The sequence below is a fragment of the Pogona vitticeps genome, chromosome 5 (genome assembly GCF_051106095.1).
Source record: "Pogona vitticeps strain Pit_001003342236 chromosome 5, PviZW2.1, whole genome shotgun sequence".
In the NCBI taxonomy this organism is placed as follows: Eukaryota; Metazoa; Chordata; class Lepidosauria; order Squamata; family Agamidae; genus Pogona; species Pogona vitticeps.
Window position 1 is genome coordinate 143,096,364 of NC_135787.1, and position 25,983 is coordinate 143,122,346.

Here is a 25,983-nt window from a genome sequence, read left to right on the forward strand (position 1 = left end):
CCCACTGAGTTTGTATGGATAAATAGCAATTTGAGGCTAAGTCTCCCGAGTTCTAGTCCAACAACACTATACAACATACTGGCTCAGTGTTGCCTTTTTTTAGCAGGATACAATAGCTAGCCTATGTAACAAGAGTTTAAAAAAGGGAGAGTAGGGAATATAGGCACCCATGGTCATTTTACATTTAATCATCTTCAGTTCAAATGTTCTAAAAGAAAATTATCAAACTTTCAGATTTGGAACCAGTGTAATCATGAATTCTGGGAGTCACTTTAAAAACTGTATAGATCTCATGGTTGCCTTGTTGATAAGACTCCTTGCAGATCATACTGCAACTCCATTGCAGGTTGAATGCCATTGTTTCAGAAAAATGCATAAATTTCATTTGGATCAAAAGGTAGCAATTTATGTCTTTGATGTGAGGGCTACCACAGCAATCACACTGATGTCAAAGTATGGCCACTGGCGTTCCTTCACTGTGTCAGCCACATTATGTAGTGACATCTGAAACCACCCACATTAGAGTTTGTGGATGCACAGGTCCAGGGTTGTGAAACTAATAATGTAAACAAATTTGCATATATGTCAAAAAGGGGGGAAAGCAATAGAGACATGCTACAAGGAGCCATTAATGTTGTTTTCTTCAAAGAGAAAAATGTCTGTGCAAACCAGTTCTGTCCTTGGCTTGCAGCACAAGCAGACTCTATTTGCCTTTTGGAAATGATCCCAAAGTGATGCTTGCATATATCTGGGTTTTCTTCAGTTATTATATCAAGCAGATGATGTACTGCCACAAATACAATGTAATACTGCAAACAGATGTCATTAAAGGGTGAAACCCTGCATTTCTTTCTAATAGTCCATGGGGTCTTCAAAAAGGACGATGGGAAGGAGAAACTGCTCTCTCTCTCTCTCTCTTGTGTGTTGTGTTTGTGTGTGTCTGTCTGTCTGTCTGCAAGTAAAAGACCTGGACGTCTTTGAAGATGTTACTTTCTATAAATGCGGTCAACATATTATTCTGCTGTAAAATATGATTTGTGTAAGCGCTCTGTTCAAAGAGGGTGATGAGAACAAGGCAGGTCCTCGGTTACCAGGCATTGGCCTGAAATCTGAATCGGTAACCTGAATCCTGCTCTTTCATCTGTATTGAAAAGGGCAGCAGCAGGAGGAGGAAGGACGCGCAGCGCCTGATCCAGCCCTGGGCGCGTTGTCGTCTTGTGGCCAGGAGGTCTCCCCCCCCCACACACACACCTAGGTCGGGCGCACGTCCCTCTGCGGCTCCCTCGAGGCGGTTCTGCGCCTCAAGAGCGATTGCCGCCGGGCTTTTCCTGATGGGGGCCGCCCGTTCTTATGATGGTGAAAGGATGCGGCGCAAATCGCTGTCGAGCCCGGTTTATTTTTAACTCAAGCTGCTGCTTGCTGCCAGGTGGTGCCGGAGGAGGAGGAGGAACTTTTGTTTGGCTTTTTTTTGCCAGTGATGCTGTGCTTGTGGGCGGGAGCAGGCCTTTTTTTTCTCCCTCTCGGCTCAGCTGCGCCTCGGCGGTGCGGTGCTGCACTGCGGAGGCCCCCCTCCGGCCAAGAGGGCGCCCCCCCAGGACCTCTGCCTCCCGCGCCGGCCTCTCTGGCGTTTTAGGGCCGCTCCCCACACCGCCGCCCGGCCACCGCCGAGGCATCGCCAGCCCTTCAGGACCTCGGCTGAATAACAGAGACGCCAGGCCCGGGATTGCGTCAGCGGCCGAGGGCGCCGAGCGGCACCTGCCGGCGTCGGGCGCAGCCTCTGGCTGCGAGGGCGCCCCGGTGAATGGCGCAGGACTAGCTCCGGCTCGCCGTCCCTCATGAGGCAAGACCGGCTGACGAGCTCCCTGAGGCGAGGGGGACGATGCTTGAAGCGGCCGAGCACCGGCGGCGGCGGCGGCGTGGGCACCATCCTGAGCAATGTCTTGAAGAAGCGGAGCTGCATCTCCCGGACCGCGCCTCGCCTCCTCTGCACCTTGGAGCCCGGTGAGGGCGGCCAGGCCGGAGAGGGGGGGAAAACTCCCTGGGCGCGCGGGCGGGCGCCCAGGCTGGCGCCGGCCCCGCACTCGCGCCCGTTTTCCCGCCTCGGTTTGAAAGCGGCGCTGTTTTGGCCCGAGGGGCCGCGCGTGGCTTCGCTCGGCGGGCTTTAGCCGGGCTTAACCCGGGCAGGCTTTAATCCCATAAACTGGGGTGGGAGAGAAGGGAGGCCGAGTGTGCGTGTGTTTCCAGCCCCGGGCTCCGCGTTGGCGACGCCGCTAAGCGCTCCCTGCGGATGGCGGAGGCTGGAGGGCGATGAATTCCGTGGGTAGGCAGCCTGCCTTCTTTCGGCCTGGGGGAGCGCGCGGGTCTGCTCGCGGGGGCCGCCGCCACGGCTGTCTCCTGAGAGGTTGCTGCCGCGCCGAGGAGGAGGAGGAGGAGGAGGAGGAGGAGGAGGAGGGCAGGGGCGAGGTTGCCGCGCCTCGGGCGGCGGCGGCGGGGGGGGGGAGCGGCGAGCAGCTCCCCTCAAACGGCTGTGGCTTTGCGGGGGCTCTATCCGGACACAGGCGGGCTCGCTGGCACAGCATCGGGCAGCGGTGGAAGGCGAAGGCACGTCTTCCGTTCTAAAACGGAGACCTATACAAGATATAGATCATCGGTCTCTTCCCGGTTTGGTTAAGTGTGGCTAAAGCTACTAAATACTGTATGAGGAGGGAGATTTAATCCTCCCAGATAATTCCCTTTTTAATATGTTACATAGTTGCCTAAAATACGAAGTCTTGCAAACTAGGGAAATGCATGGAGAGTTAGTTGAATTAATCACCTTTTAATTGCACTTATTTTTATTACATCTGTTTCCCCACCTGCCAGATCCCTTTGCTCTTGTTGCAGTGTTTTGATCAGTGTTTTGGTCTTGGAGACGGTCCTTAGGTTTTAACATAGAATCATGTTTGCTTACTTACATAGTAACTCATCAGCAAATAATAATAAAAATTTTAAAATAATACAATGGAATAAAATCAGAGATTGCCAGTCCAAAATATAAAAACAACATACCAGTTGAGAATCCAGCTTCTCCATCATTACTTTAAGTGTGTGCTGCTTTAAAATCCCAAGGGATTAAAAGGCCTGCTTGTAACACCAAAATTATCATAATTAGAGGCCAAGTCAATCTTGCTAGGTAAGCTGTTCCTTAAGTGGGGTGCACCGTCAAGAAGATCTCAGTAGCTCATCTACTTCAGGTATGAGTAGCGTCTGGCCTGGAAGTCTGAATCCTACAAAGACCTGGACTTTTTTTTTAACTTTTAAAAATAAAGGTAGAAACAAGGTTGGAGAGTGGTACCAACAGCCGGAAGTGGGCTGACATTACGGATGAGGCCATTCAAGAATTTCTGCATGGATCCTCAAAGTATATTATAAGGGCTATTTTAGAAATTACTTTTAATTCTTATTGGGGAATTTAAACCTCAGAAAATGAGCATAGTCTTCATTCCCTACTGAAGGGCGAGCACATGTTTAGAAGCTCTAGGAGGCGCATTGCGAAGAAGATACAAATGTGCTATAGACAGTGTGAATTGCCATGCACTAAATAGAAGCAAGCATTATATGTAAAAGCAATATAAAAATAAAAGGACAAATAAAAAGGTGAGGTGACACCTCAAAGGCTGTTTATTTTTTTATGTAAGCTTTTGTAGCATCAGACTATTTCATTTGAAGCAATGACCTCAATGTTCCGGAGAGACAGTGTTAGACCATAGGGGCTCTTTTGATTGTACTTAACTCATGCTGTTGTAGTTGACATGTAAACATTATTTCTTTCTTGAAACCTACTTAAGTTAGTAGGTTGCTTGCAATATCAAGCTGATGGATGCCTAAAACGTAGAACAGTTGTGTAATTGTTCTAGGAAATTGCTTCTTTATTTGCATGTCTTGTTGCTCCAAAATTTCCTATCAGTTTACCTAATGAATATATTAATTGTTAATATTCTCCCTCTCTGTGTGATCCAGTTATAGAACAGTTTGTAAGTTTAAGATGATCTAACATTTCCAGGTGGAAATTTGGCTTGCTACAAAGGTTCTATCTATCTATCTATCTATCTATCTATCTATCTATCTATCTATCTATCTATCTATCTATCTATCTATCTATCTATCTATCTATCTATCTATCTATCTATCTATCTATCTATCTATCTATTTTATATGCCACCCACACTACCCAAATTGTTTTATAACAATTTTAGGGAACATAGTATTTTTAAGACAGAGTCTTGTGTTAAACGCTGAGTGGAAATTGGTTTCACTAGTGATAAAGACATGATTTTAAAAAACTAAGAGTGTTGTGACTTCTTAAAGTAAAATACACTTCATCTTGTGTAAGTTTTAAGGGGATTCTGTGATGGTACAGTTCCTTGACTGTAAAGTGTGCTAGGTTCATAATGCCTCAGAAGTCAGATTATATTATTTCAGCACCTTGTATTTTGGACAGCACCACTCTGTTATGCAGAAAAGCTCTTTATAGTACATTGTGTAATGTACATGCTAGCTGGCTCAGTGAGTTACAGTAGTTATTCCCCACTGTGCCTTCTGGGGGAAGAAGCAGCCTGTGTGGCCTTGGGCAATCCGTACAGCCTCAGAATGCCCCCCCAAAGAAAGGAAGCGATAAACCACTTCTGAGTGCTCACTAGTACAGTACTCTCACTACCTAGAAAATCCTGAAAAGGATCACCATAAGTCAGAATTGATTTGAAGGCACACAATTATTATCCTCCCTTCTTGGATGCAAACCTTAACATGGTGAAGGGGGGGGGGTGAGTGTGTCAAAGAAGTCAAGAGCAATGCCATCAGGAGGCTAGACAGTGAAGAAAGATAACAGTAAGAAAAATTATTCATTTGAAATATGGTTCTAGAGGAGAGCTTTGCAGATACCCTGAACCGCCAGAAAACGAAACAAGGGGGTCCTATAGCAGATCAATTCTGAGCTTTCTCTGAAGGCCAAAATGACTACTGAGGCTGGGCACACAATGAGAATATAAATTGTCAGACTGGTCTGAAGGACATCAGGACATTTGTTCTTAAAGTCTAAGGTGAGAAGAGGCCAATATTTGATGTAATGTGTGGATTAAACACTATATAGCATGTGGTGTTTTAATCCACATATTATATTACATGCGATAGCGTGTAGCGTTGCTGTTGTTGTTACATGTTTATCAAGTTGCCCCTGACCTATGGTGACCCTATGAATAAACAATCTCCAAAATTTCATGTCCTTAACAGCCTTGTTCAGCTCTTGTAAACTCAAAGTTGTATCTTCCTTTATGCAGTCAATCCATCTCATACATAGCCTTTCTCTTTAACTGCTGCCCTCAGCTTTTCCTAGCATTATTGTGTTTTCCAGTGAATCCTACGTTATAATGGAGCAAAGCTTGAATGTTTCAAAACTTAGTTTTCTAGTGTGCTTATTTGGAGGCAGATATCAATAAAATCATTATCTACTTTATGTATATGGTTTTAACTACAGAAGAAAAAGTATTTAGCTTTGAATGTAGACTACCGAGTTAATGGTTGTTGCCAAAGACTATATTTGTTTTTGAGCTGAACAGCACAAAACAACAACTGTCAATAAGAATCAATCCTCGTGATCAGCAGGTCTGCAGTAACTGCAAAAAAAGTGTGTGAGAAGATTATCCCCAGATAAAATGCAAGTTAGAATTTTAAATAAATACAAATTTGGTATAATACTGTACATCTAGCTATGGCACAAATTTATACTGTATTTGTCCCTATCAAGAGCATAAATATTCTTTAAGTAGGAATCTGCTGGACAAATCCAGTATGTTTCCAGATAACTAGAAATTACTGAACATGAACGTTTCCTATCACTTTTCTTTTCCCATTCTTGCTCTGTGAACACCGTCAGAGCAATATGCTATTGTCAGAAATGAGAGGTCTGTATATATTCCTGCATCTGTAGCTAGTCAGCTTCAGTTGAATTACATGAGCTCCTGGATCTAGGAGAGCCACATACAGATTTCCGATTCCAAAAATTGATTTGGGATACTTCTGGCGGTGAAGTTATCAGGTGGAAACAACCTTTGGCTGAAATGGTTTCTGTTCATGAGTGGACATTGGGAATTCAGATGCATGCAAATGCATCATTTGGCTTTCAGCTAATGTATCTTTTAAAATAAATTGTTATTTATTCTGTAGAGTTTGTCATAAACACAGAGTAGTAGCCAGTTATGTGTACATAGTAGTAGTAGCCGCCACGTATATTGTCCTACATGCTAATTTTGATGTTTGGGGGCACATATATGTTAATATTGACCCAATGGTCTCTTCAATTTCAAATCACTGTTATATTAATTGTTCTGTTTGTTTTATTGCTATAGGAGTTGACACAAAGCTGAAGTTTACACTTGAGCCATCCTTAGGTCAAAATGGTTTTCAGCAGGTAACATACTATTTTTGTTCATTTTTACAAGAATGTGTTCTGAAAACAGATAAAAATTATTTCAAATATGGATTGAACCATGGAGCAGAAATGCATTCTGTTATTCCAGTGAACCTATGTTCCAAGGTGTTCTGAAACCCTGCTGTTCATTTTTCTGTTACAGCTGATAATGAATGGCAAGAATGTTAAAAGTATTCAAGTCATTTTTGTGTAATGACCATTTAAACTATAGATTATCCCCCTCTTTTCTGTGTTCTGTATATCTGCTTGGCTAGTCTCATATTGTATTTAAGTACTTTGTTTACAAATAATTTGTCATAAATATACTAAATTGATATATTTGAAGAAAACATTGCAAGTCTAATTGTGTTCCTGAACTGGAGTCATATAAAGTTGTTTGAATGGTTGCTTTCAGTGGCATGATGCTCTCAAAGCAGTGGCTAGGCTGCCAACGGGAATACCGAAGGAATGGAGGAGGAGGGTAGGTAGAGCTATACTCATTACATAATGTCCTGTCTGTGGATTTCAGAGATCCATAGTTTTCACTACCACATAAGCTTCTTTTGATATAATTGCTTCCTCCTAATTTTAAGAATGAACACTTGGAATTCTCTACTCCTTATGTGATATCTAGGATACTAAAACTAGATTATTTTTGCATATACTTATGTATAACTCCTGATTTATATTGTTTTTTGTGTTGCTTTTGAGGTCTGGCTCACCTTGGCAGATCACTACCTGAGGAGTATAGCAATTGACTGGGATAAAACGATGCGCTTCACTTTCAATGAGAGAAGCAATCCTGATGATGACTCCATGGGAATTCAGATTGTAAAGGTATTTCAAAGCACATGATTGGCCTTATTACATTCTTTATCTTCATTTAAAAATCAAAGATAAAGTTGCTGTTTGTCTGTTATATATGTATATATTTCTTATTGATCAAGCAAGGAAACTTGTATATTTGTTCAAGCCACTAGGATTTCTCAGAGCTGTCTCAACAACATCACAACTTGGTTTTGTCTTTATATGATACACCAGTTCCTTTATTTTTGTTCTGTCAACAGTGCACTTCATTTTCCATACTACAGTGTTCTTTTATATAGTAGGATATAAAATGTGAAGCAATATATGACAAGGCAGCAAAGTAAATAAAGGGTGCAAAAAATAAAATCTGTAATAAGATCGTGCTGTTACATATTTTGAAAGACATGATTTCTTTCAAAGGGAAATTACCATGATGGCTTCCAGAAATGAACATCAATTAAACACTGAGCATCAGATGCATATACTTAGTTTTTTTAAACTATTATGCATCACCATAGTGTAAATGGTTTCCCCCTGCACTGCTAGAAAATGCATTTGCCTTGCAGTACAAACTGTTATATGTCTATTAAGTCTAGTATGTTTCATGGGCTTTACTCCCAATTAAGTGAGTATAATAGGAGTGGGCAACTTTCGCAGGCCCAAGGGGCAGTTCTGACCCCAGAAACCTGCTGTAGATCATGCTGTCTCCCAAAATGTGATTCACCCCCCAGCACATACTGTACTCTCATTTTTCCAAAACTAGAAGAGTTCAGACATTTTCTTCTGATTTGAAAGAAAAAGCACACTAAAGTGTGTGCGTATATTGGAGTTTGGTCAGATCTGGAAGTGGCTTGTGGGCTGCAAAGCTGGCCTTGGAGAGCATGGTTGCATAAGGTACAGGGTTGTCACCTTAGCTATACATTTCAAAGTCACATTTTGGGTTACTTCGAATTTAAAGTGGGCCAGTAAGACATGTGAATACCTCCCTGTTTTACTGTTGTTCAGTAAAATTTTCATTGTTTACAAAGTTTACTTTGTGGAGTATAATATTCTTATTATGGGCAGCACATTTTTTTTTAAAAAAATTGAAGTTTGTGGAGAAAAGGGCAACCACCATGAGGATGTATCTAGAAACCTAGTCATGTAAAATGTGAATGAAAGAACTGGGTATGTTTAGGTTAGAAAAAAGATTAAGGGGAGACAGGATAGCAGTCTTCAAATAAGAACAGCTTTCATGCAGGAGGTGGAAATGGAAATGGAGGCAAATGCTAGAGTAGTTTTCCTCATGCAGGGACAAAAAGGTATGGAACTTTATTTCATTATATGAATACCCGCCTATGAACAGAACAGTTATAACCCAACCACAGAACAGAGAGATATAATCCAGAATATGCAGGCTTACAATATATTGAGGCTTGTGACTTAGTTTTATACTAGAAATAATAAAGCTGTACATCTTCCTGAATATACACGACAAGAAGACTGGCTCTGACTGGCAACTGTAAATTATAGATTTTATTTGTACTGTGCTACATTAAAAATGGATGCTGCATCTGTTTTTCTCTTGCTCACTAATGGTAAGCTCCCTGGAAGTGTAACTCTTGGGAATTTTTTAAAAGCATTGGCTTGATCTCTTACTACCATTCTGTATTCTGATATCTGGTTCTTATAAATGTGCTTATCTAAAACGTAAATGTATTAAATAAAAATCTAATAGTGTCAGAAAAAAAGTCACATGGTTTTCCTCAGTTGTTTAAATTCAGTTGTTGGTTCTAAGTCAGATAGCCCTATTGAATCATAGGTTCTTATAAATCAACACTTCTGCAATTCCTGTTGTCTACACTATTTGGAACTAACAATTGGATTTGGCCAGACAAAGATTGTTACAGATTGAAATGTGGATGCTGCAGTTGGAACACCAGCACGACCTTTGGTACCGCGCACAACAGAAGGTGTAGTCTAACACATATGTAGGGTTTCAGGTTGGGGAAGGCTAGCTTAGCTCTGGTTGTGAGCAGGAGCCCACAGCAGCAGTCCCCAACCTTTTGGGGACCGTGGACTGGTTAGGGGGGTGGGCTCTGTGGGGGGGCATCCCTGCATGAGTGCAACAAGCCCCTGCATGAGCATGACACTCCCCCCACGTGAGCACAACATGGCCACTGTGCGGGTGGGTGGGGGGCGGAGATCTGTCTCCACAGCCCGGTTCTGGCAAGCCCACGGACTGGCACCGGGCTGGGGATTGGGGACCCCTGGCCCACAGGATACACCAAGTTACCTGGGGGTGAAACAGTCTAGTGGTGAACAGGTAAAGCTGGAGTTGTAGAACTCCAGAGAACTGCAGGGGAGCATCTTGTTTCCAGAAGGTCTGAACTCTGGAAGAGGACTTTTCCTCTGCTTTAGCCCAGGTTATCTCCTCTGGGTGCTATTGTCTTTTGTGTGGTTGTGAGTTTAATGGTCTAATTTTTTATTTTGAAGCCTAGTATCTATCCCTCGTTGGTTCCCTCATACATCATTGCTTTACTAGTAGTCCGTTGATTAAGACCATGACGCCTTAGATGGAGAAGCTGCTGGTTTTCTAGATATCACCAGTTTCAGTTTAATGTCTTTTAAAAAGACAGACTCAATACTAGCCTAAACTGCAAGTTTCATCAGATGCATATGAATAGCTATTCTTGGATTTTGTAATCTACCAGGAACTTTGTTGAAAAACTTGAAGTTTACAGTTTGGATAATATAATACTACTGTTTGATGGTTTTGTCGATAGCAGCATGGAACGTTTATTTTGTATTGTCATACTGGTTCCCCTAGTCTCTTCAGCCAGTCACTTTTTGGGGATTTCTATGAACACAAAGAACATTGCACGGTTATGAAGGGCATTCCTTCCCCCACAGAGGGAGTGTCAAAAGTTACACCTAGAATCCCCACACTCTCTTTGAGGTAACACACACAAACTATGCTGCATTTCTCTTTCTCTAGCTCCCTTCCTCCTCTCTATCCCCTGCCAATGAATGATATACAGTATTCATAATAGTAGAGTGGATATTTTAATGATGGTGTTGTAGCTATTTCATGGCAGGTGGCATGTTGGTGTCCTGGTCATCTCATGCTGTCTCATCCCATTTCTTTGCATGCTTGCTCTTCCTCTCCTGTCCCATTCCTTCCTCTCTCTTTTTTCCTGAAGGAGGAGGAGGAAGAGATAGCCATTACATTTCCCACAGTTTACACCTGTGGAGGACCACCAGTCTTGATGCCCTAGCCCAGTGGTGTCGAACTGTGGCCCTCCAGATGTTCTTGGACTTCAACTCCCAGAAGCCTTCACCACCACCTCTGCTGGCCAGGATTTCTGGGAGTTGAAGGCCAAGAACATCTGGAGGGCCACAGTTCGACACCACTGCCCTAGCCAGACAGCAATGAAGTCAGGAGTGCTACTGAGGCAGCCCACTGTAAAAATTAGTGGTGGCATAAGTTGAAGTTACAACCCCAGGCAAGCAATTGGACAGTTGTTGTACTTGTGAATTCCAGACCCTGCCTCGAACATTGATTCATGCCTACCGTTTCATTGAACCTATACAAAACTATCACGCTGTGGGGAAAAAGAGCAGAGCAGTCTGCAAAACAGCTATATGACATATCTCTATCCTTGTTTTGGTGTGAAAAACCTCTAGATCCCCGAAGGAAGTTTATAATAGCTTGTAATTGTGCATCACATAGACATGGCAGACCCAGATGTGAAGATCAACACTTGTTTTGTAGCTGCAAATCATGAAACAGACCCTGTCAGTATTCCTTCAATATGAACTGCTAAGGGCAGAATAGAAGTTAAAAACAGTTCTCCAGTTTTCCATTAGAAAAGAACTCATTTTCTCCATGATAAATCTTAAGATGTTTTCTTTTATGTATTCATTGGCTGTATTTATCAATCAGCACTCTTGTGCCACTGATTCTGTTAGCTGCCTCAAGCATTAGAAATGAGATATGAATGTAGCAAAAATACTTAAACTATTTAAAATTCCTAGATTCTAGTCCAGTGTGCAAAGGTAGTTTGCTTCTGAAAAATAAAATGACTGAAATAGTAGTGTATTTTTTCCCCCTTTCCCTTAGGATCTTCATCGAACCGGGTGCAGTTCTTACTGTGGCCAGGAAGCAGAGCAAGACAGAGTAGTATTAAAACGGGTGTTACTGGCTTATGCCCGGTGGAACAAATCTGTAGGATATTGTCAAGGTTTTAACATCCTTGCTGCCCTCATCCTGGAAGTAATGGAAGGCAATGAGGGAGATGCTTTAAAAGTAAGTTAAATGGAAAAGAATTGTGTGTATGGCATTTTTTTCTACATTGAGAGACCAATATTTATGTTGGAGATGATAACCTTCACATGGTCATGGCTCTGTTAATAATCTATGAAGCAAGAGCAATATTTAGGGAATGCTTCTGTTTTTTTTTTATAAGTGGAAAGACTCTTAATAGGCCCAGAAAAGAATTTGTCCCACGTCTAAATGACATTAATGGTGAACTTTGTTATGCTTTCTTTTCAGATCATGATTTACTTAATTGATAAAGTGCTGCCAGACAGTTATTTTGTCAATAACCTTCGTGCATTGTCTGTAGACATGGCTGTGTTCAGAGACCTGCTAAGAATGAAGCTCCCAGAGCTATCCCAGCATTTGGATACTCTTCAGAGAGCTGCTAATAGGGAAAGTGGAGGTTAGTCCTATTCCAGTTTCCTCACTTTCCATTTATTATAATGGTCAGTCGTAAACTCCCTTGTCCCGAGAGCAACTAATCTTTAAAGCATGCATTTGATCATGAGGCTAAAACCATTAGTGTACTTTAAAAAGCACATGTTTCAGATGAAGTGAATGAACTGGAATCTCTAACGTTCCTTAGGCAGTTAGGCTAATAGTATCAGCAGTCAAGGACCTGGGTTTAACCATGCTACCTGTGGATTTTGGTGTTTCTAGTTGAAAAGAGTAACCTTTTTCAAGGTCAGATTAGGAGTTTTATGTTTTGTTTGCAACAAACATCTGTGTTTAGCTAGTGTGATCTGTGTGAAAAAGATTTATTTCTGTTTCAGTTGGGGAATTTTATATTTAGAAAATTTATATTTATATCCCGCCTATCTGGTCGGTTAAGACCACTCTAGGCGGCTATATATATATATAAATCAAACTAAAGTAAAACAAATTTTATATATATATATATATATATATATATATATTTATATTTATATTTATATTTATATTTATATTTATATTTATATTTATATATTTATATATGTAAAGTAAAACATATATATATTTATATTTATATTTATATTTATATATTTATATATTTATATTTATATTTATATATGTAAAATAAAACAAAATGACTGTTTGGGCAGGAGGACAAGGACATAAGTATAGCATTAATCCTTGTTTTTCCTCTTCTAAAGGGGCATTTTGTTAAAATAAATTGAAAACTTTTGTTCAGGGTGGTGTAAAAATATTTCAGATTGAGGAGCAACTGTAGTTTTAGTTCGATACCTTATAAACATGTTACTTTTGTCAGACCTGGATTTAAGAAGCCTCACTGTGTGTTCTTTAAAAGCGTCCCAATCTAAATTGCATAGGCTTCATCTGAGACTTCAGTTCCATTAATTCTGTTGAGTTGATTTCTAAGTAAGTGTGGATAGGCTTGTACCTTTGGACAATTAACAAACAACAACCCATACAAGAGAAGAGAATATAGGAAAGAATAAGACAAATACAGTGGTGCCTCGCTTAACGATTGCCTCGTTTAGCGATGAATTCGCATAACGATGTGTTTTTTTAGAAAATAATATGCATCGCATAACGATGTTTCCTATGGGCGATTTTCGCTTAGCGAAGTTTGGGACCATGCTTCGCATAACGAATGCGATTTTAGGTCCTCTGCTTCACTTAACGATGTTTTTTTTTTCAATTAAAAAAGTGTCTTAGAAGGGTCAAAAACGGTTCTAAATGCTTGGATTCGTTAGAGGACCCCTTAAGTCATGTGCAAACCTGATTTGGCTTTGATCTGACTTTTCGTTAATTTTTTGTGAATTTTTTTTTTGGCCCATAGGAACCAATGGACCTGTCAAAATCTGACAGCTCCATGCTTTCCTATGGGGGAGAAAACAATTTACAAAAAATTAATGAAAGTTCAGATCAAAGCCAAATCAGGTTTGCACACAACTTAGGGGGTCCTCTAACGAACCCAAGAATTTAGAACAGTTGCTGAGTCTTCATTAATTTTTTGTGAATTTTTTCTTCCCCCATAGGAAATAATGGAGCTGTCAGATTTTGACAGCTGTCAAAAGTTGGGGGGGGAAAATTCACCATAAATTAATGAAAAGTCAGATCAAAGCCAAATTAACTTTTGCATCCGTTTTAGAGGGTGCAGAAGCTAATCCAAGCATTTAAAACCATTTTTGACCCTTGTATGACACATTTAAAATTGCAAAAATTGACTTCGCAAAGCCATTAAAATGTATTGAGTCAGCTTCAATACATTCCAATGGAGGATACATTGTTTCGCTTAGCGATGTTTCCTATGGGTTTTTTCGCTTAACGACGGCAATCCGTTCCAATTGGAACGGATTAACCGGTTTCCAATGCATTCCTATGGGAAATGGTGTTTCGCATAGCGATGGTTTCACATAGCGATGTTTTTTTTGGAACCAATTAACATCGCTATGCGAGGCACCACTGTATAATGAAGTAGTTACACTAATTAAAAGCAAGTTCTTGATCATATGCAGCTGCTGATCTGATCACATGCTGACTATTTCAGTTTATAATGTTTCTGCTACAAACTGAACAGTGCTGTTTTGCAGTTCATAATATTTGGCTCTCCAGATGTTTTAGACATCTGATTGGATGTTCTGGTTTGGACTGATGGGAATTGAAGTCTAAGACATCTGGTGAGTCTGAGAACCACTGTTGTAAAGGAATGTTCCCAGCATATTTAACTACTGCTCTTAGCTTCGAGAACATGGTTTTAGCTTTCTCAATCTGAGCTATTAAATTATAGCAAACTAAGTACAGTGGAACCATACACTATCATTGCTATAACATTATTTCTCCTTCTCCCATGTATTCTGTTGAGAGAAACACCTTGCATGGAACTTATAATGTGACATGTTCTTTCCTTTTCTACTACAGGTGGCTATGAGCCCCCACTGACAAATGTCTTCACAATGCAGTGGTTTCTGACTCTCTTTGCTACGTGCCTTCCTAACCATACTGTTCTAAAAATCTGGGATTCCATATTCTTTGAAGGTTCAGAAATTATATTGAGAGTAGCCCTGGCTATATGGGCAAAATTAGGAGAGTAAGTAATCTCTTTCTGAAAGGGAATCAAATTTTACCAACATGACATGGTATAAAAAGTGTTGGAAATGGTATATTTTCTCCTTGGCAGGATCCCCCATCTACCCCAAAGTACCAGGTTGTCCTTTCTTTTCTGTCCCACTAGATTAGTCCAGTGCCCCTTCTGTGGTGCAGTTATGTTAGGTGTAGCTGCTTGGGAAGAAGGAGGCATCTGCTGGCACCCAAAGTCTTTGTCTGACATTAAATCACTCTCTTCAGGGGTTCTGAGAATCAAAATATAAGGGACTTGTTTATGACACCATCGGGCAGACCTCAGGCTTTAGGGGATCTACTTTGATTTTGACTAGAGATGTGGCATCTTGAGGACCATGAAGGGGAAAATATAATACAATCTGAGGAACAGAGTGCTTCTGATCACATGCAAAACCTAAGAATTTAAGATGAGCATCAGGACCAAGCCTAAAAACCTGTTCACACAAAAATCCTTTCCTGGCTTCCCTCTGATCATTCTTTCTCAGCATTCTAATTTAGAGAGAAAATACTCGCTTTTGTAAGATTTACCACTACATCCTGAGCTGTCCTCTGATCTGGTGGACAGAGTGGATGGGTATACATATATTGGAACAGAGATTTTTTTATTTTTACATGTTTTAGGTGCCTAGGTCATGAACATGGCCAAGCTGTGCTTGTCCAGCTCTTGCACTGCAATTCCCACAACCTCTGATTTTTCGCCATTCTGGCTAGGAGTTGGAGTCCAGCCTCTGTATTTGTCACAAATGAAGAAAATCATAGTGTTTGCACTGTCTTTGCAGCCTTTAATGAAAGCTTGAGAAATACTTTGCAAATTAAAAAAAATGCTCAAAGAAAAAGAAAATGTGCATTCATTTTGGTATTAGTAGTAACAGTCTAATAAGTTAATTGAAAAGGACTCAAAAAGCTATAAGAATCTTTTCCATATTTTGTGAGGAACATTAAACTTTCTTAAATAAAATACCAGCCCTTTTATTGAGATTTATGGTTTTGTTTTTTGTTTTAAATACAGCATTCTTTGAACAACTCTATTTATTCTGCTGGTTAGTTGCATTCAAAACAAAAGATCCAGTCCTCATGCAGTTAATAATGTTTTTTTTTGTCTTTGACTTCAAGAGTAATTGTAAGCAGAAGAGCTATTAGTTCATCTGGAAAAAGCTTGTTTGATTCTATGACTACTTCTGATCCTTTCTTTTGATACCCACACTGTTTTGCTTTCTGTCCTGTGAAAGGAATTTAGATACAGAAATTATCCCTGAATTAAGACCAAAATATATTGTGGCGCCCCTCCCCCCCGTCAGCATTAATGAATAGTGGTTTAGACATTTAGGCTCTTAGGTAATGAATGCTTTTGTTTTGTGTTTTGTATTTTTAAATAATCAGAATTTTATTTCATTTTGCAAAATCATTTCAGTTAACAAAGTTTGGGTGCTAAATTTCTCAGAAATGAGTTGTGGGACATTCCCAACTAACAGCCTAGAGATATGCAGTGTTTCCTAATTTCTCCTCAGCTGTCCATCCTTGCTTTGTTGATTTGTTGGACAAGTCTAGAGATAGCCTACCTCCACCCAGGTGGACATAATGAGGGTCTGGCCCACTGGGGCCAAACTGTCCACTCACCTTTCCACCTCTGCCACAGGCGTCGCACTCCCTTCCTATTGCTCCGGAGCTTGCGATCGACTAGCCACCACTGGCAGGAGGAGGTGGGATGACGATCCTCTGTGCCAGGTCAAAGAGTGGCTAGTCGACCACGAGCTCCAGAGCAATATGAAGGGAGTGCAGAGCCCACAGCAGCAGTGGAATGGTGAGTGGACTATCTGGCCCCAGGGGGGCAGACTCTCGTTATGTCCACTTGGGTGGGGGTATACCCCCATCTCTGTATGGACAACCCATTATCTTCAGCATTATATAGCATTCCACTGAAACACTGGAGAATACAGATCACTATCCTGTTCTCTGTGTACAGTTATTTATGAATAGCTGCCCTTCATTAAGTGTTGTGCTGTTTATATGAAATGTCCTCTTCTTCTTGAAAGAGGTAGAATGCTGTACATTTGTTTAGACTGTAACGTGCTGTTTAAATAATGGGAAACAAATCTATGTTGTGACACAGGCAGATAGATTGTTGCGAAACTGCAGATGAATTCTATGGTACCATGGGAAAGTTAACCCAGGAGATGTTGGAAGACAACCTCATTGATAGCAATGAACTCATGCAGGTTAGTAAGCACTGACTGTATAAATATAAAACTATTGGGGAAGTAGTTCAGTTGGGATATTGTCTTACTTTCCCCAAATGAGAAAAACCTCTTTGAGGAAATATTGTAGCTTAGTGCACATGCCTTACATTCACATGGCTTCAGGTCTATTCCCTAATGTCTCCAGATAACGGTTCAGAAAGACTCCCGCCTTAAACCACAACAGTTTCTGCGAGTATAGGCAGTGCTAAGTACTAAGGTTAACTGCTACAGAGCAGTTTCAGAATAGTATTTTTGAAAACCTTACAGATATTCTCTAGACCTTTCCCAAAACTTGTTGAAGCATAATCTAATTCACCCTTGTGCAGCATGCTTTCTATCCAACTTTGGCAAGAACATTAAAGGTAGGGAAAGAACCTTATGAATAATGCAACTCTACTGTGCTTTTGAAATCAAAGGCAGTGGCTGCCCACGTTGCTCTTGAAATAGGCTTCCACAATTCCTCAGATGTCAGTCTGTGTACTGAGATGGTGTGATAAATGTCAGCTTCATAATTGCCGCCTCCTCTGTTATAAATTATAGTTCAGTGGTTGGTTTGATGTGTGCAGCCACAATAAAGTTATCCGGTTTGGTTAGGTTAAAGCTTGGAAAAAAGGCATGATTCCTTATTCATATACCATATATAACAGAAATGTATCTTTGGTTGCTAATAGAAGCCTCAATCATGGGCCAACTGCAGCCCATCAACCATGCACATTAGCCCACCAAGGCACTTCTAAGGAACCCTCTGCTTTTATAGCCTGCTTAAATACTGCTAAAGTGGGCACTTCTCTCCCTCTGGCAGACCACAATCTGTTGTTAAAAGGATATGTACACTCTTGGTGAGTTGCACATTGCTGTTGCTCTAAAGAATAAAAAGGGAATAGTACAAACTTCAATCGTGTACAATGATCATCCTGCTCGTGTCTTCACAGGAACCAGCTCACATTATAGGCTGTTTTCTTAATCAAATGTTAAATATATTTGAGGATGTTCTGGGGAAAGGTTTACCACCACGTTTAGTTAGATGTTTTTTGGGGGGATGAGGAGTAAGTAGTTTATTTATAAACTAAACCTCTAGAAATCAGCAACACAGAGAAGAATTTAGTGGTGCCATGACTCTTTCATTTGTGGACTAGAGTTCCTATGGAACAGATTGCCATTGACATTAAAGGTATAACTTACTTCCAGGCTCTCCTGGAGTCCTTGTCAGAAAAAAGGTTGTGGTTTACAGTAAAGAAGCAGGTGAAAGTAATCAGACTCTATTAGGGAGGAAATGATGTGATGTTGGATGAGATTTCGCCTGCCTTTCTCCATCTCTTATCCTTGCACAGCATTGTTATTCAGGGGACCTGTTTTTATTTCCATGCTTGCAGGTGTGCTGACACACAAAATGGAAAAGCCATTTTATGTTGGAGGAGTTTTGGTGCAAACTCCTAAATGATGCAAGCACAGAAGAATCTCATTGCCAGAAGGGTTTAATATTTAATTGCTTACATTCAGAACATCAGGGCAATGTGCTCTCCTCTTAAGGAAGAAGTATAGTTTTGATTTCTATGGCAGCTTTTGTATGCTAATTACAGACCAAAAACGTTTGTTCTCTACTTATTTGTTCAAAAGAGTATCTGTTGCTTGCAGGGAATGCATCTGGCATCAGTTCTTTTTTGGCAGCACCAATGCCATTATTTATGGTGTTTTGAAACTTTTATGTTTTTATGGAATGGTAGAAATAAAAAACAAGAGTTTTAGCATCTGTTACTTTATAATTTCAGTGGCTACAGTGTTTTGTCTTAAGGCAGCAGGAGTCAATACAAGATCAACATTTGAGAAATGCAGGAACCTTTATCGGAACCCATTGTGCAGCCTTGCCAAGTGTAAATATCTGTGTAGTTTCAGTAAGAACACCGGTCCTAGATTTTCTCTCAGAACATCTGTATTCTATTCAGTTTCACTTGACATGGAGCAGAATTAGACATCCTTAGAGCTAAAACATGAATGGAGACCTTAGTAAACCACCTTAAATATATCAGTAACATTCTTGAAAGGATGCTTACGCCTTTTTTTTTTGGTGGAATCATTAGTGATATGTTCATCTACAGAAGAATAAGATCTGATAAATACTTCCATGAGAAGCAGCTTTAGATGCCTGGTGACTCTTTTAGTGGTTATTTCATTCTAGCATGTTAAATACATCCCATGGGACAAGTTGTTTGTGATCCAGAACCAGGATCAGTAGAGTTTCTGCTTACTGCAAAATCCTGCTGCTGTAGTAACATGCAATTGTGTCACCTGCATAAGTGGTCTCATAACACAAGTCACCATCTCCACAAAGAAGATTTGCTCTTCTCTTGAGCAACAGCAATATTTATGCTAAGTGGTGCTATCCTGTATTTCTGCACTGATTTCCCATTCAATGAAAGCTCAATAGAATACCCCCCTTCCCTCCCCCCCTTAGTCTGGACTTCACTTTGGATAGGAGGTTAATCTTTAACACTCTTAAGTATGGTAGAGCACACTGGGCCTTCTCTTAAAGCTCACCTTTTCAAGAACTAGAAAAGTTTTCTTCTTGTTACTTTTCTATGCTATGTCAGTGATTCCCACCCTTGAGTAACCAGATAGATAGACTAACCAGCTACTAGTGAGGGCTTCTGGGAGTTTCAGTCCAAGAATACCCTGGGTCACCCAAGGTTGGAAACCACCACACTACATGATCACTGAATAAAGAAATTCTGCTCTTTTAATTGTAAACTGCTTAATAGATTTGTATTCTTTGCTGTGAATATGCCACGGATAAACAGATATTTGGGTTGGGAAGGAACTTCTATGAGAATTTGTGGAATCTTATGGTGCACTTAAGGTAGCAATAGTGATAAATTCTAAGATTTCACTTATTTGTCTTGAAGAATTTTGCCACAAAAGCTTTGGCAAATACTGCAAAATAGCTACAACAGAGTGTTTCCTTAGATTAAAAGAAAAGAGTAAATGCTTTTTAAGAAATGCATTGCCCATCTGTCATCATCTGTGATCTGTTTCTTTAAAAGGGAAGTCAAATTGTTCAGAAACCTAGAATGTTCCTTGGAAGCAAACATGATGGTCAAATATATTCACATCAGTTCACTTAGTTATCTTTTTGGCAATTTTAGTTTCTATATTTCTTGTATGTCATTCTATCTTTTTCTTTTCCAGGAGATATCTATTGCATTTCCAGGAGATACCTATTTCCAGGAGATATCTATTCCCAGGAGATATCTATTGCATCATAAAAATAAAACTTCTAATGCTTCCTTTCAGGACCTCCATTGTTCCATCTTGCAAGCATGTGAGAGTTGTCCTTTACTTGAGTTTGCCAAGAAAAGTTGCTTTAGCATTGTTTTGAATTCACACTTGTTTCCTTTCCCTCCCTCCTAGACTGTTTATTCTATGGCTCAGTTCCCTTTCCCACAGCTATCAGAATTGAGGGAGAAGTATACATACAACATTACTCCTTTCCATGCCTCAGTAAAGTCAACCTCAGGGTAAGTCTTCCTTTCCCTGCCTCTCCAACCTGTGGGCATAATACATCTGATGAGAAGTCCTAGTCTGGTCTGTGAAGGGTCTAAGGGATGCATCTTCCTCTCCTCAGAGTTCTGTTCCTCAGAAACCCCCTTCATCCCACTCACTCCCCACCGAAAGGAAAGAGACGAGGGAAGAGAAATCTTGCTACCAGCAAAAATTCTTCCCACAGGAATAAATCCCACCACCCTTGGGTTATTCATCTTCCCAGCTGGGAAGGCCACACTTTCATTTCCAGTCTTAATCTGGAAATAAATTTAAGGAGCTTTGCCCACTCTTCTCAATTTCTGTGAATGCCTAGCACTGGTCAGAGGAGGATTCCTGCATCCTGCACTTCGTTCTGCAACAACAGAGTGAGCTCCCTGATTGCAGTATTGCTCTAGCCAGTGCTGCCGCTGGGAAACTGTTGATATGCATGGGTCATGGACATAATATCAAGGTCATCCTGAACCATTTTTCCATCCTTGCCTTATAGTTTTATCTAGGCAAGGCAGCAAGTTTGTGTACACAAAAGAGATAAACTGGTGTGGTCATATATATTTGCTTGTTGAACTGTTGAATTTATTGTGGTTGTGCTTTTACACATCCAAATGAACATATGCTTTCCTTTTATAGCCGGCTTGGAAAAATTAGAGACAGTGATGAAGAGAATGATCTTGATGATGAAGATTCTATAGCTAATGTCATTGGTTGCCTGGGACCATTCAGTGGGTTTCTGACGCCAGAGCTGCAGAAGCACCAAAAACAATTTAAAGGTAAACTTTTCAACCATTATGATACTTTTCTGTGAGAGCCCCTTTTTTGTGGGAGCCATTTCCCATGGCTTCATCCCACAGTGCTTTTATAGTATTTAAAGATGGGCAAAATAAATCTAACTGCCTGGGTCCTAAACTTGAAATGTATGCCCTAAATTGTGGCTCGGCTTAAATGGTAAAGGTTCCCCTTGACAATTTTATCCAGTTGTGTCCGACTCTAGGCGGCGGTGCTCATCTCTGTTTCCAACCCATAGAGCTAGCATTTGTCCGCAGACAATCTTCCGCGGTCACGTGGCCAGCGTGACTAGATAAGGAACGCTGTTTACCTTCCCACTGAGGTGGTACCTATTTATCTACTCGCATGCTTTTGAACCGCTAAGTTGGCGGGAGCTGGGACTAGCGACCGGGGCTCACTCTGTCACGTGGATTTGATCTTATGACTGCTGGCCTTCTGACCTTGCAGCACAGAGGCTTTAGCGGTTTAACCCGCAGAGCCACCACGTCCCTTTAATGAACTAAATATAAAATACTCAAAGCAAAGTCTGTGTAATTCAGTGGCCCATAAGAGAAATAAACCCTATTCAGTTGTTACAATTCCCTTTATAATCAGCACACTTCGAGAGGAGTGTTTAGCTCTGCCCACTTCATCATCACAGTGTTTAAGGAAAGACGTTCTTGCCACATGTTGGTTGTTCATTCAAGCAAGAGTCCTGGAAATTCTGGGTTCTTGCTTGTGTATGAAATCTACATATGAGCAGACACTTTTCTTTGGACTCCTCTGTAATCATGTGAACAAAGCAACAATAGAGTGGGGAGGAGTGCTCTATTCTGACTTGTTGATGAAACTGGGAATTTCAACAATTTAACAGGTTTGGAGAGACAGAAGGTATTAAAGAAACAGTTCATGCACAGGCAGGTTTGGTACTACTTGTGACATAATAGCATAATATTTGGCCTCCAGTGCCCAAAAGACAATATACACAGGCCTGAGCATTGCTGTGTCAAAGAAGTGATGGTATGTTATCTATTTTATTAAAAATTTTCCATGTCTTCCTTGATTTACTGTGTATTCTGAGAACTATGTTGTTGAACAACACACTTTGCAGTCTGAAATACTCACCCTGCTGAATATATGGTATATATATATATATTCAGATGCAGGGGAGGGGTATCAGGAGACAGGTATCTAGTTGTCTCGTGTGCTCCCAGAGGCATCTGATGGGGCCACTGGGAGATACAGGAAGCTGGACTAGATGGGCCCTTGGCCTGATCCAGCAGGGCTCTTCGTATACTTTTGGTGGAATTTACAACTTCTGGCTGCCACAGAGCTCTTAATGTTTAAGAACAATTTAATTGGAAGTACGAGTAGAAACCAATATCTAAATCCATGGTTATTTTAACAATTACTCGAGAGAGAATCTACTGTTACTGCATTACATTCTGACGCATTTCTCATGCTTTTCCTGCTCTGTGTAGATCATAATGAGGAACAGAGTCTAAGGTCTAGTAACATCGCAGAACTGAGTCCTGGAGCAGTAGATGCTTGTCGAAGTGAATATCATGCAGTCTTTAACAGTATGATGATGGAGCGTATGAACACAGATATTAACGCTTTGAAAAGACAGTATTCCAGAATAAAAAAGAAGCAACAGCAGCAGGTACATCAGGTGTATATCAGAGCAGGTAATGGCTTGCTTTCAAAATGTACAATTTGACATCAACTGTATGAATGGAGGAGCAAATGATGTTTGTGTGAATTCATCCGTATATAGAAAAAAGAGGAAAGAAGAGGAGAGTGAATGAAACATGGAAGAGAGATCTCATTTTACTACAACAAACATGCCACATAAAAATAATGGTGATCTTTGTTTTTCCTTGTCAGGGTCTGAAGATAACGACCCTGGGATAACATTAGATCCCAGGGACCAGCTGAATAATGGTATTTAAAGATATTTGTGCTAACTTGGGTGTACAGCTTTGGTTTTATTTCTCTCACTACTATCATAGGCATCCTTGGACTTACAATAAAGCCTTCTAAATTCCTTATTATCTAGGCCATGTTTTGGCATCAGAATTAAATTAAACGATTGTGTTGAATTAGTATTGTGCCAACTTTTGTCCAAGTCTGGCTGTTGATAAATTACACATAACAGTCTTAGTGTTTGGTGTCCTTTGTGGCAGTATTTTCAGCAAGATGAAATACAGAGAGATGAAACTTCCATTTGCTGCTTATCCCATTATAGTGTGCAGGGATATGGAAAATTGTATGCCACTTCTGACCCTGAATGGGATTCTGCTCTTCCATTTCACAAGAGCAATACACTTCCGATGAAACATGACTTATAAAATCTGGGAAATAGGAAATAATCATGCTGCCAAAAATAAAGGCTTTCATTTCCCAGGATTGCCGGGGTTCCTTTTCGCTAATCTTAAACAGATATATATTTCAATCTTAGCACTCTTTGCTTTTTTCCTTTCACTTGATGTTCTGTTGGGAAGTGGTCTATCTTAGTTACTCTGTAGAATTACTGAACATTTATTGTCATACTGAATCTTTAGCCAGCTCTTTGATTATAGGAATTGTGTAGTTGTGATGAATTAGAAACTGTAGGCAGAGCCCAGCATGGTTTGGGCATGATTTAGGCATGATTTAATAGTAAATGAAATGTTATGGGAATGCAGATATTTAATATTTAAATTATAATAAAAACATGCAGCAGTGATTGTTCTTTTCATGGATGCTCCCTTAAAAATAAAATCAGGGTTAAGTGACTAGTTTTAACAGTAACTTTATTATTTTATAATGATCATTGCCCAATCTTACTAGCTTTAAACATTATTTTCCACAAATAAAGCAAAGTATGCTCCTTATATACTGCTTCGTAGGACAAAAAAACTCCTGCCGGTCAGTGTAGACAATACTGAGTTAATACTCGTCGTATGATATAGCTTCCTGAGTGTTTGATACTTTTTCTTTAGTTCTAAACCAATATAAAACAAAACAAAACATGTTTCTACTTAATGGCTGAAATCCTGTTGCACAGGTATGCAAAGGCATAACTTTTAGAGGCAAATCACTGTAAGTGAAGAAATCATTGAAGACATTACCTATTATATGCTGGGCTGCATGGCTTGACATGCAACAAATAATGTCTACGGAGATTTCTAAACTTACATTGATTTGCTTCTAAAAGTAATGTACTTTGCATAACTAAACTACAGAATTTTAGACAATGTCTTACATGCTGCCCTGTTTCTTGCACATTCATGTATTTCAGTTAATGGAACTTGATCAGTCTGTTCTTAGACTTTGCTTTTAATATATGTTAAGAAAGTAACTGGCATGCTGAGTTTGTGCTCTCTGCTTCTTGACTCTTTGGATTTTAAAATACTGTATATAACCTAAATGGAACTGATTTTACCTCTAGTGATATTCCTACAGGTTTTTTTGTCTCTATAAGTGCTGATGTGATAATATCAGAAATGGAATCAGGTTATTATTTATAATTATTTGCCTGGCATCTTTCAAGAACATCCTTTTAAATATTTCTTGTTTTCTTTAGATAAAGGACCAGTTACCAGTCTTCTGCCTTCTCAGGTGAATAATTCTCCCGTGATCAACCATCTTCTACTAGGAAAAAAGATCAAACAAAGTAACAAGTCTGCCAAGAACGCTATTATTCATATTCCAAACCATGCAGGAGGCAAGATGTCCCCTGGGTCCCATGAAGACCTTAAAACAAAGCTCAACTCTCCTTGGCGCACGCATATTAGGGTGCACCGAAAGAACATAGCAAGAGCCAGAGGCCAGCTGGGCTATGGAGATACTATAGGGCTGATAGAGGAACAGAGTGAAGGTGGGAAAACCAATAGTCCCAGTGGAAAAGAAGAGTCTCAAAGCAAATCAGAATCTCTGGAACGAGAAGGGAACGAATTGGATGCTGGGACAACCAGGAAACTTGATGGACAGTCTCCTGAACCTGCATGCCAAGATGTCAGTGCCAGTGCCAACATCTCATCAGTTCAGCTGAAGCTGGAAGCATTGGAACTCACTCAGGACCACCAAGAGGAGACTGATTCCTTATCAAGCCTGTGCTGTCAAACACACACATCTGAATCGCCAAGTTTGTCCAGTGACAGTGGAACAGTGCCAACATCCCCCCAAGTCAGCACTCCCAAATCTCAAGTCTTCAGTCCTTTTCCTAGTGTCAAGCCACTTAGAAAATCTGCTGCGGCCAGAAATTTAGGATTATATGGCCCAACTGAAAGAACCCCAGCCGTGCACTTCCCACAAATGAGCAGGAGCTTTAAGAAGCCCACAAATGGTAGCAGTGGGAACAAAAAACGATGATGCACCTGCCACCCACACTTCCTTAGTATTATTGGCATTATTATTACTGTTTTAGTTTTTATTATGTGTGTTTGTGCCCAAATGAATTTATAAATAATTTAATTATTGCATTGAAATAAGAGAGATAAGTAACAACTGCTGTATAAAGTATATTGTTAGAACTCTGTGTTTTTCCATAATGCAGAACAGTATAAGTACATGGTGATGCATTCAGTTTTATGTTAAAACAAAATAAATACTGACTTGCAGCATGGAGTGTATTTTCCAGTTCTTATGTATTATTACCTGCAGGAAAACGCATAGTAAGCTTCTGTCCTTGCCCTCTGCTGTCAAGCATTCACTGATATTTTGGGGACAATTTTCCTTTAGTTTTATTTATGGACTAAGCATTTTGTCAAGACTATCACCACCTTATGGCTGGATTGTTCATTAGTAAACCCTCTTAAGTGCCTCTGAGGAATGGCACTGCATCT

General features: G+C 40.3%; 1 protein-coding gene across 6 annotated transcripts in view; it reads left to right on the forward strand.

Moving 5' to 3' along the window:
• The window catches only part of TBC1D30 (TBC1 domain family member 30), a 54,061-nt gene extending 28,300 nt beyond the window's left edge, over window positions 1-25,761 (forward strand). For 2 of the 6 annotated variants that reach the window (XM_020786052.3, XM_078376896.1), the window contains exons 3-13: window positions 6,384-6,445; window positions 6,861-6,926; window positions 7,157-7,282; window positions 11,355-11,540; window positions 11,787-11,955; window positions 14,418-14,586; window positions 16,729-16,834; window positions 20,261-20,367; window positions 21,020-21,159; window positions 22,636-22,842; window positions 24,723-25,761. In XM_020786052.3, coding sequence (XP_020641711.3) covers window positions 6,384-6,445; window positions 6,861-6,926; window positions 7,157-7,282; window positions 11,355-11,540; window positions 11,787-11,955; window positions 14,418-14,586; window positions 16,729-16,834; window positions 20,261-20,367; window positions 21,020-21,159; window positions 22,636-22,842; window positions 24,723-25,510 — 2,126 coding nt within the window. In that variant the 3' untranslated portion in view covers window positions 25,511-25,761. Of the gene's footprint in view, window positions 1-1,427; window positions 2,002-2,202; window positions 2,321-6,383; window positions 6,446-6,860; window positions 6,927-7,156; window positions 7,283-11,354; window positions 11,541-11,786; window positions 11,956-14,417; window positions 14,587-16,728; window positions 16,835-20,260; window positions 20,368-21,019; window positions 21,160-22,635; window positions 22,843-23,041; window positions 23,099-24,722 lie in introns of those variants that run through there. The other 4 variants (XM_073000419.2, XM_073000421.2, XM_020786051.3 and 1 more) reach the window with 4 other exon arrangements.
• Window positions 25,762-25,983: the final 222 nt, after the last annotated feature.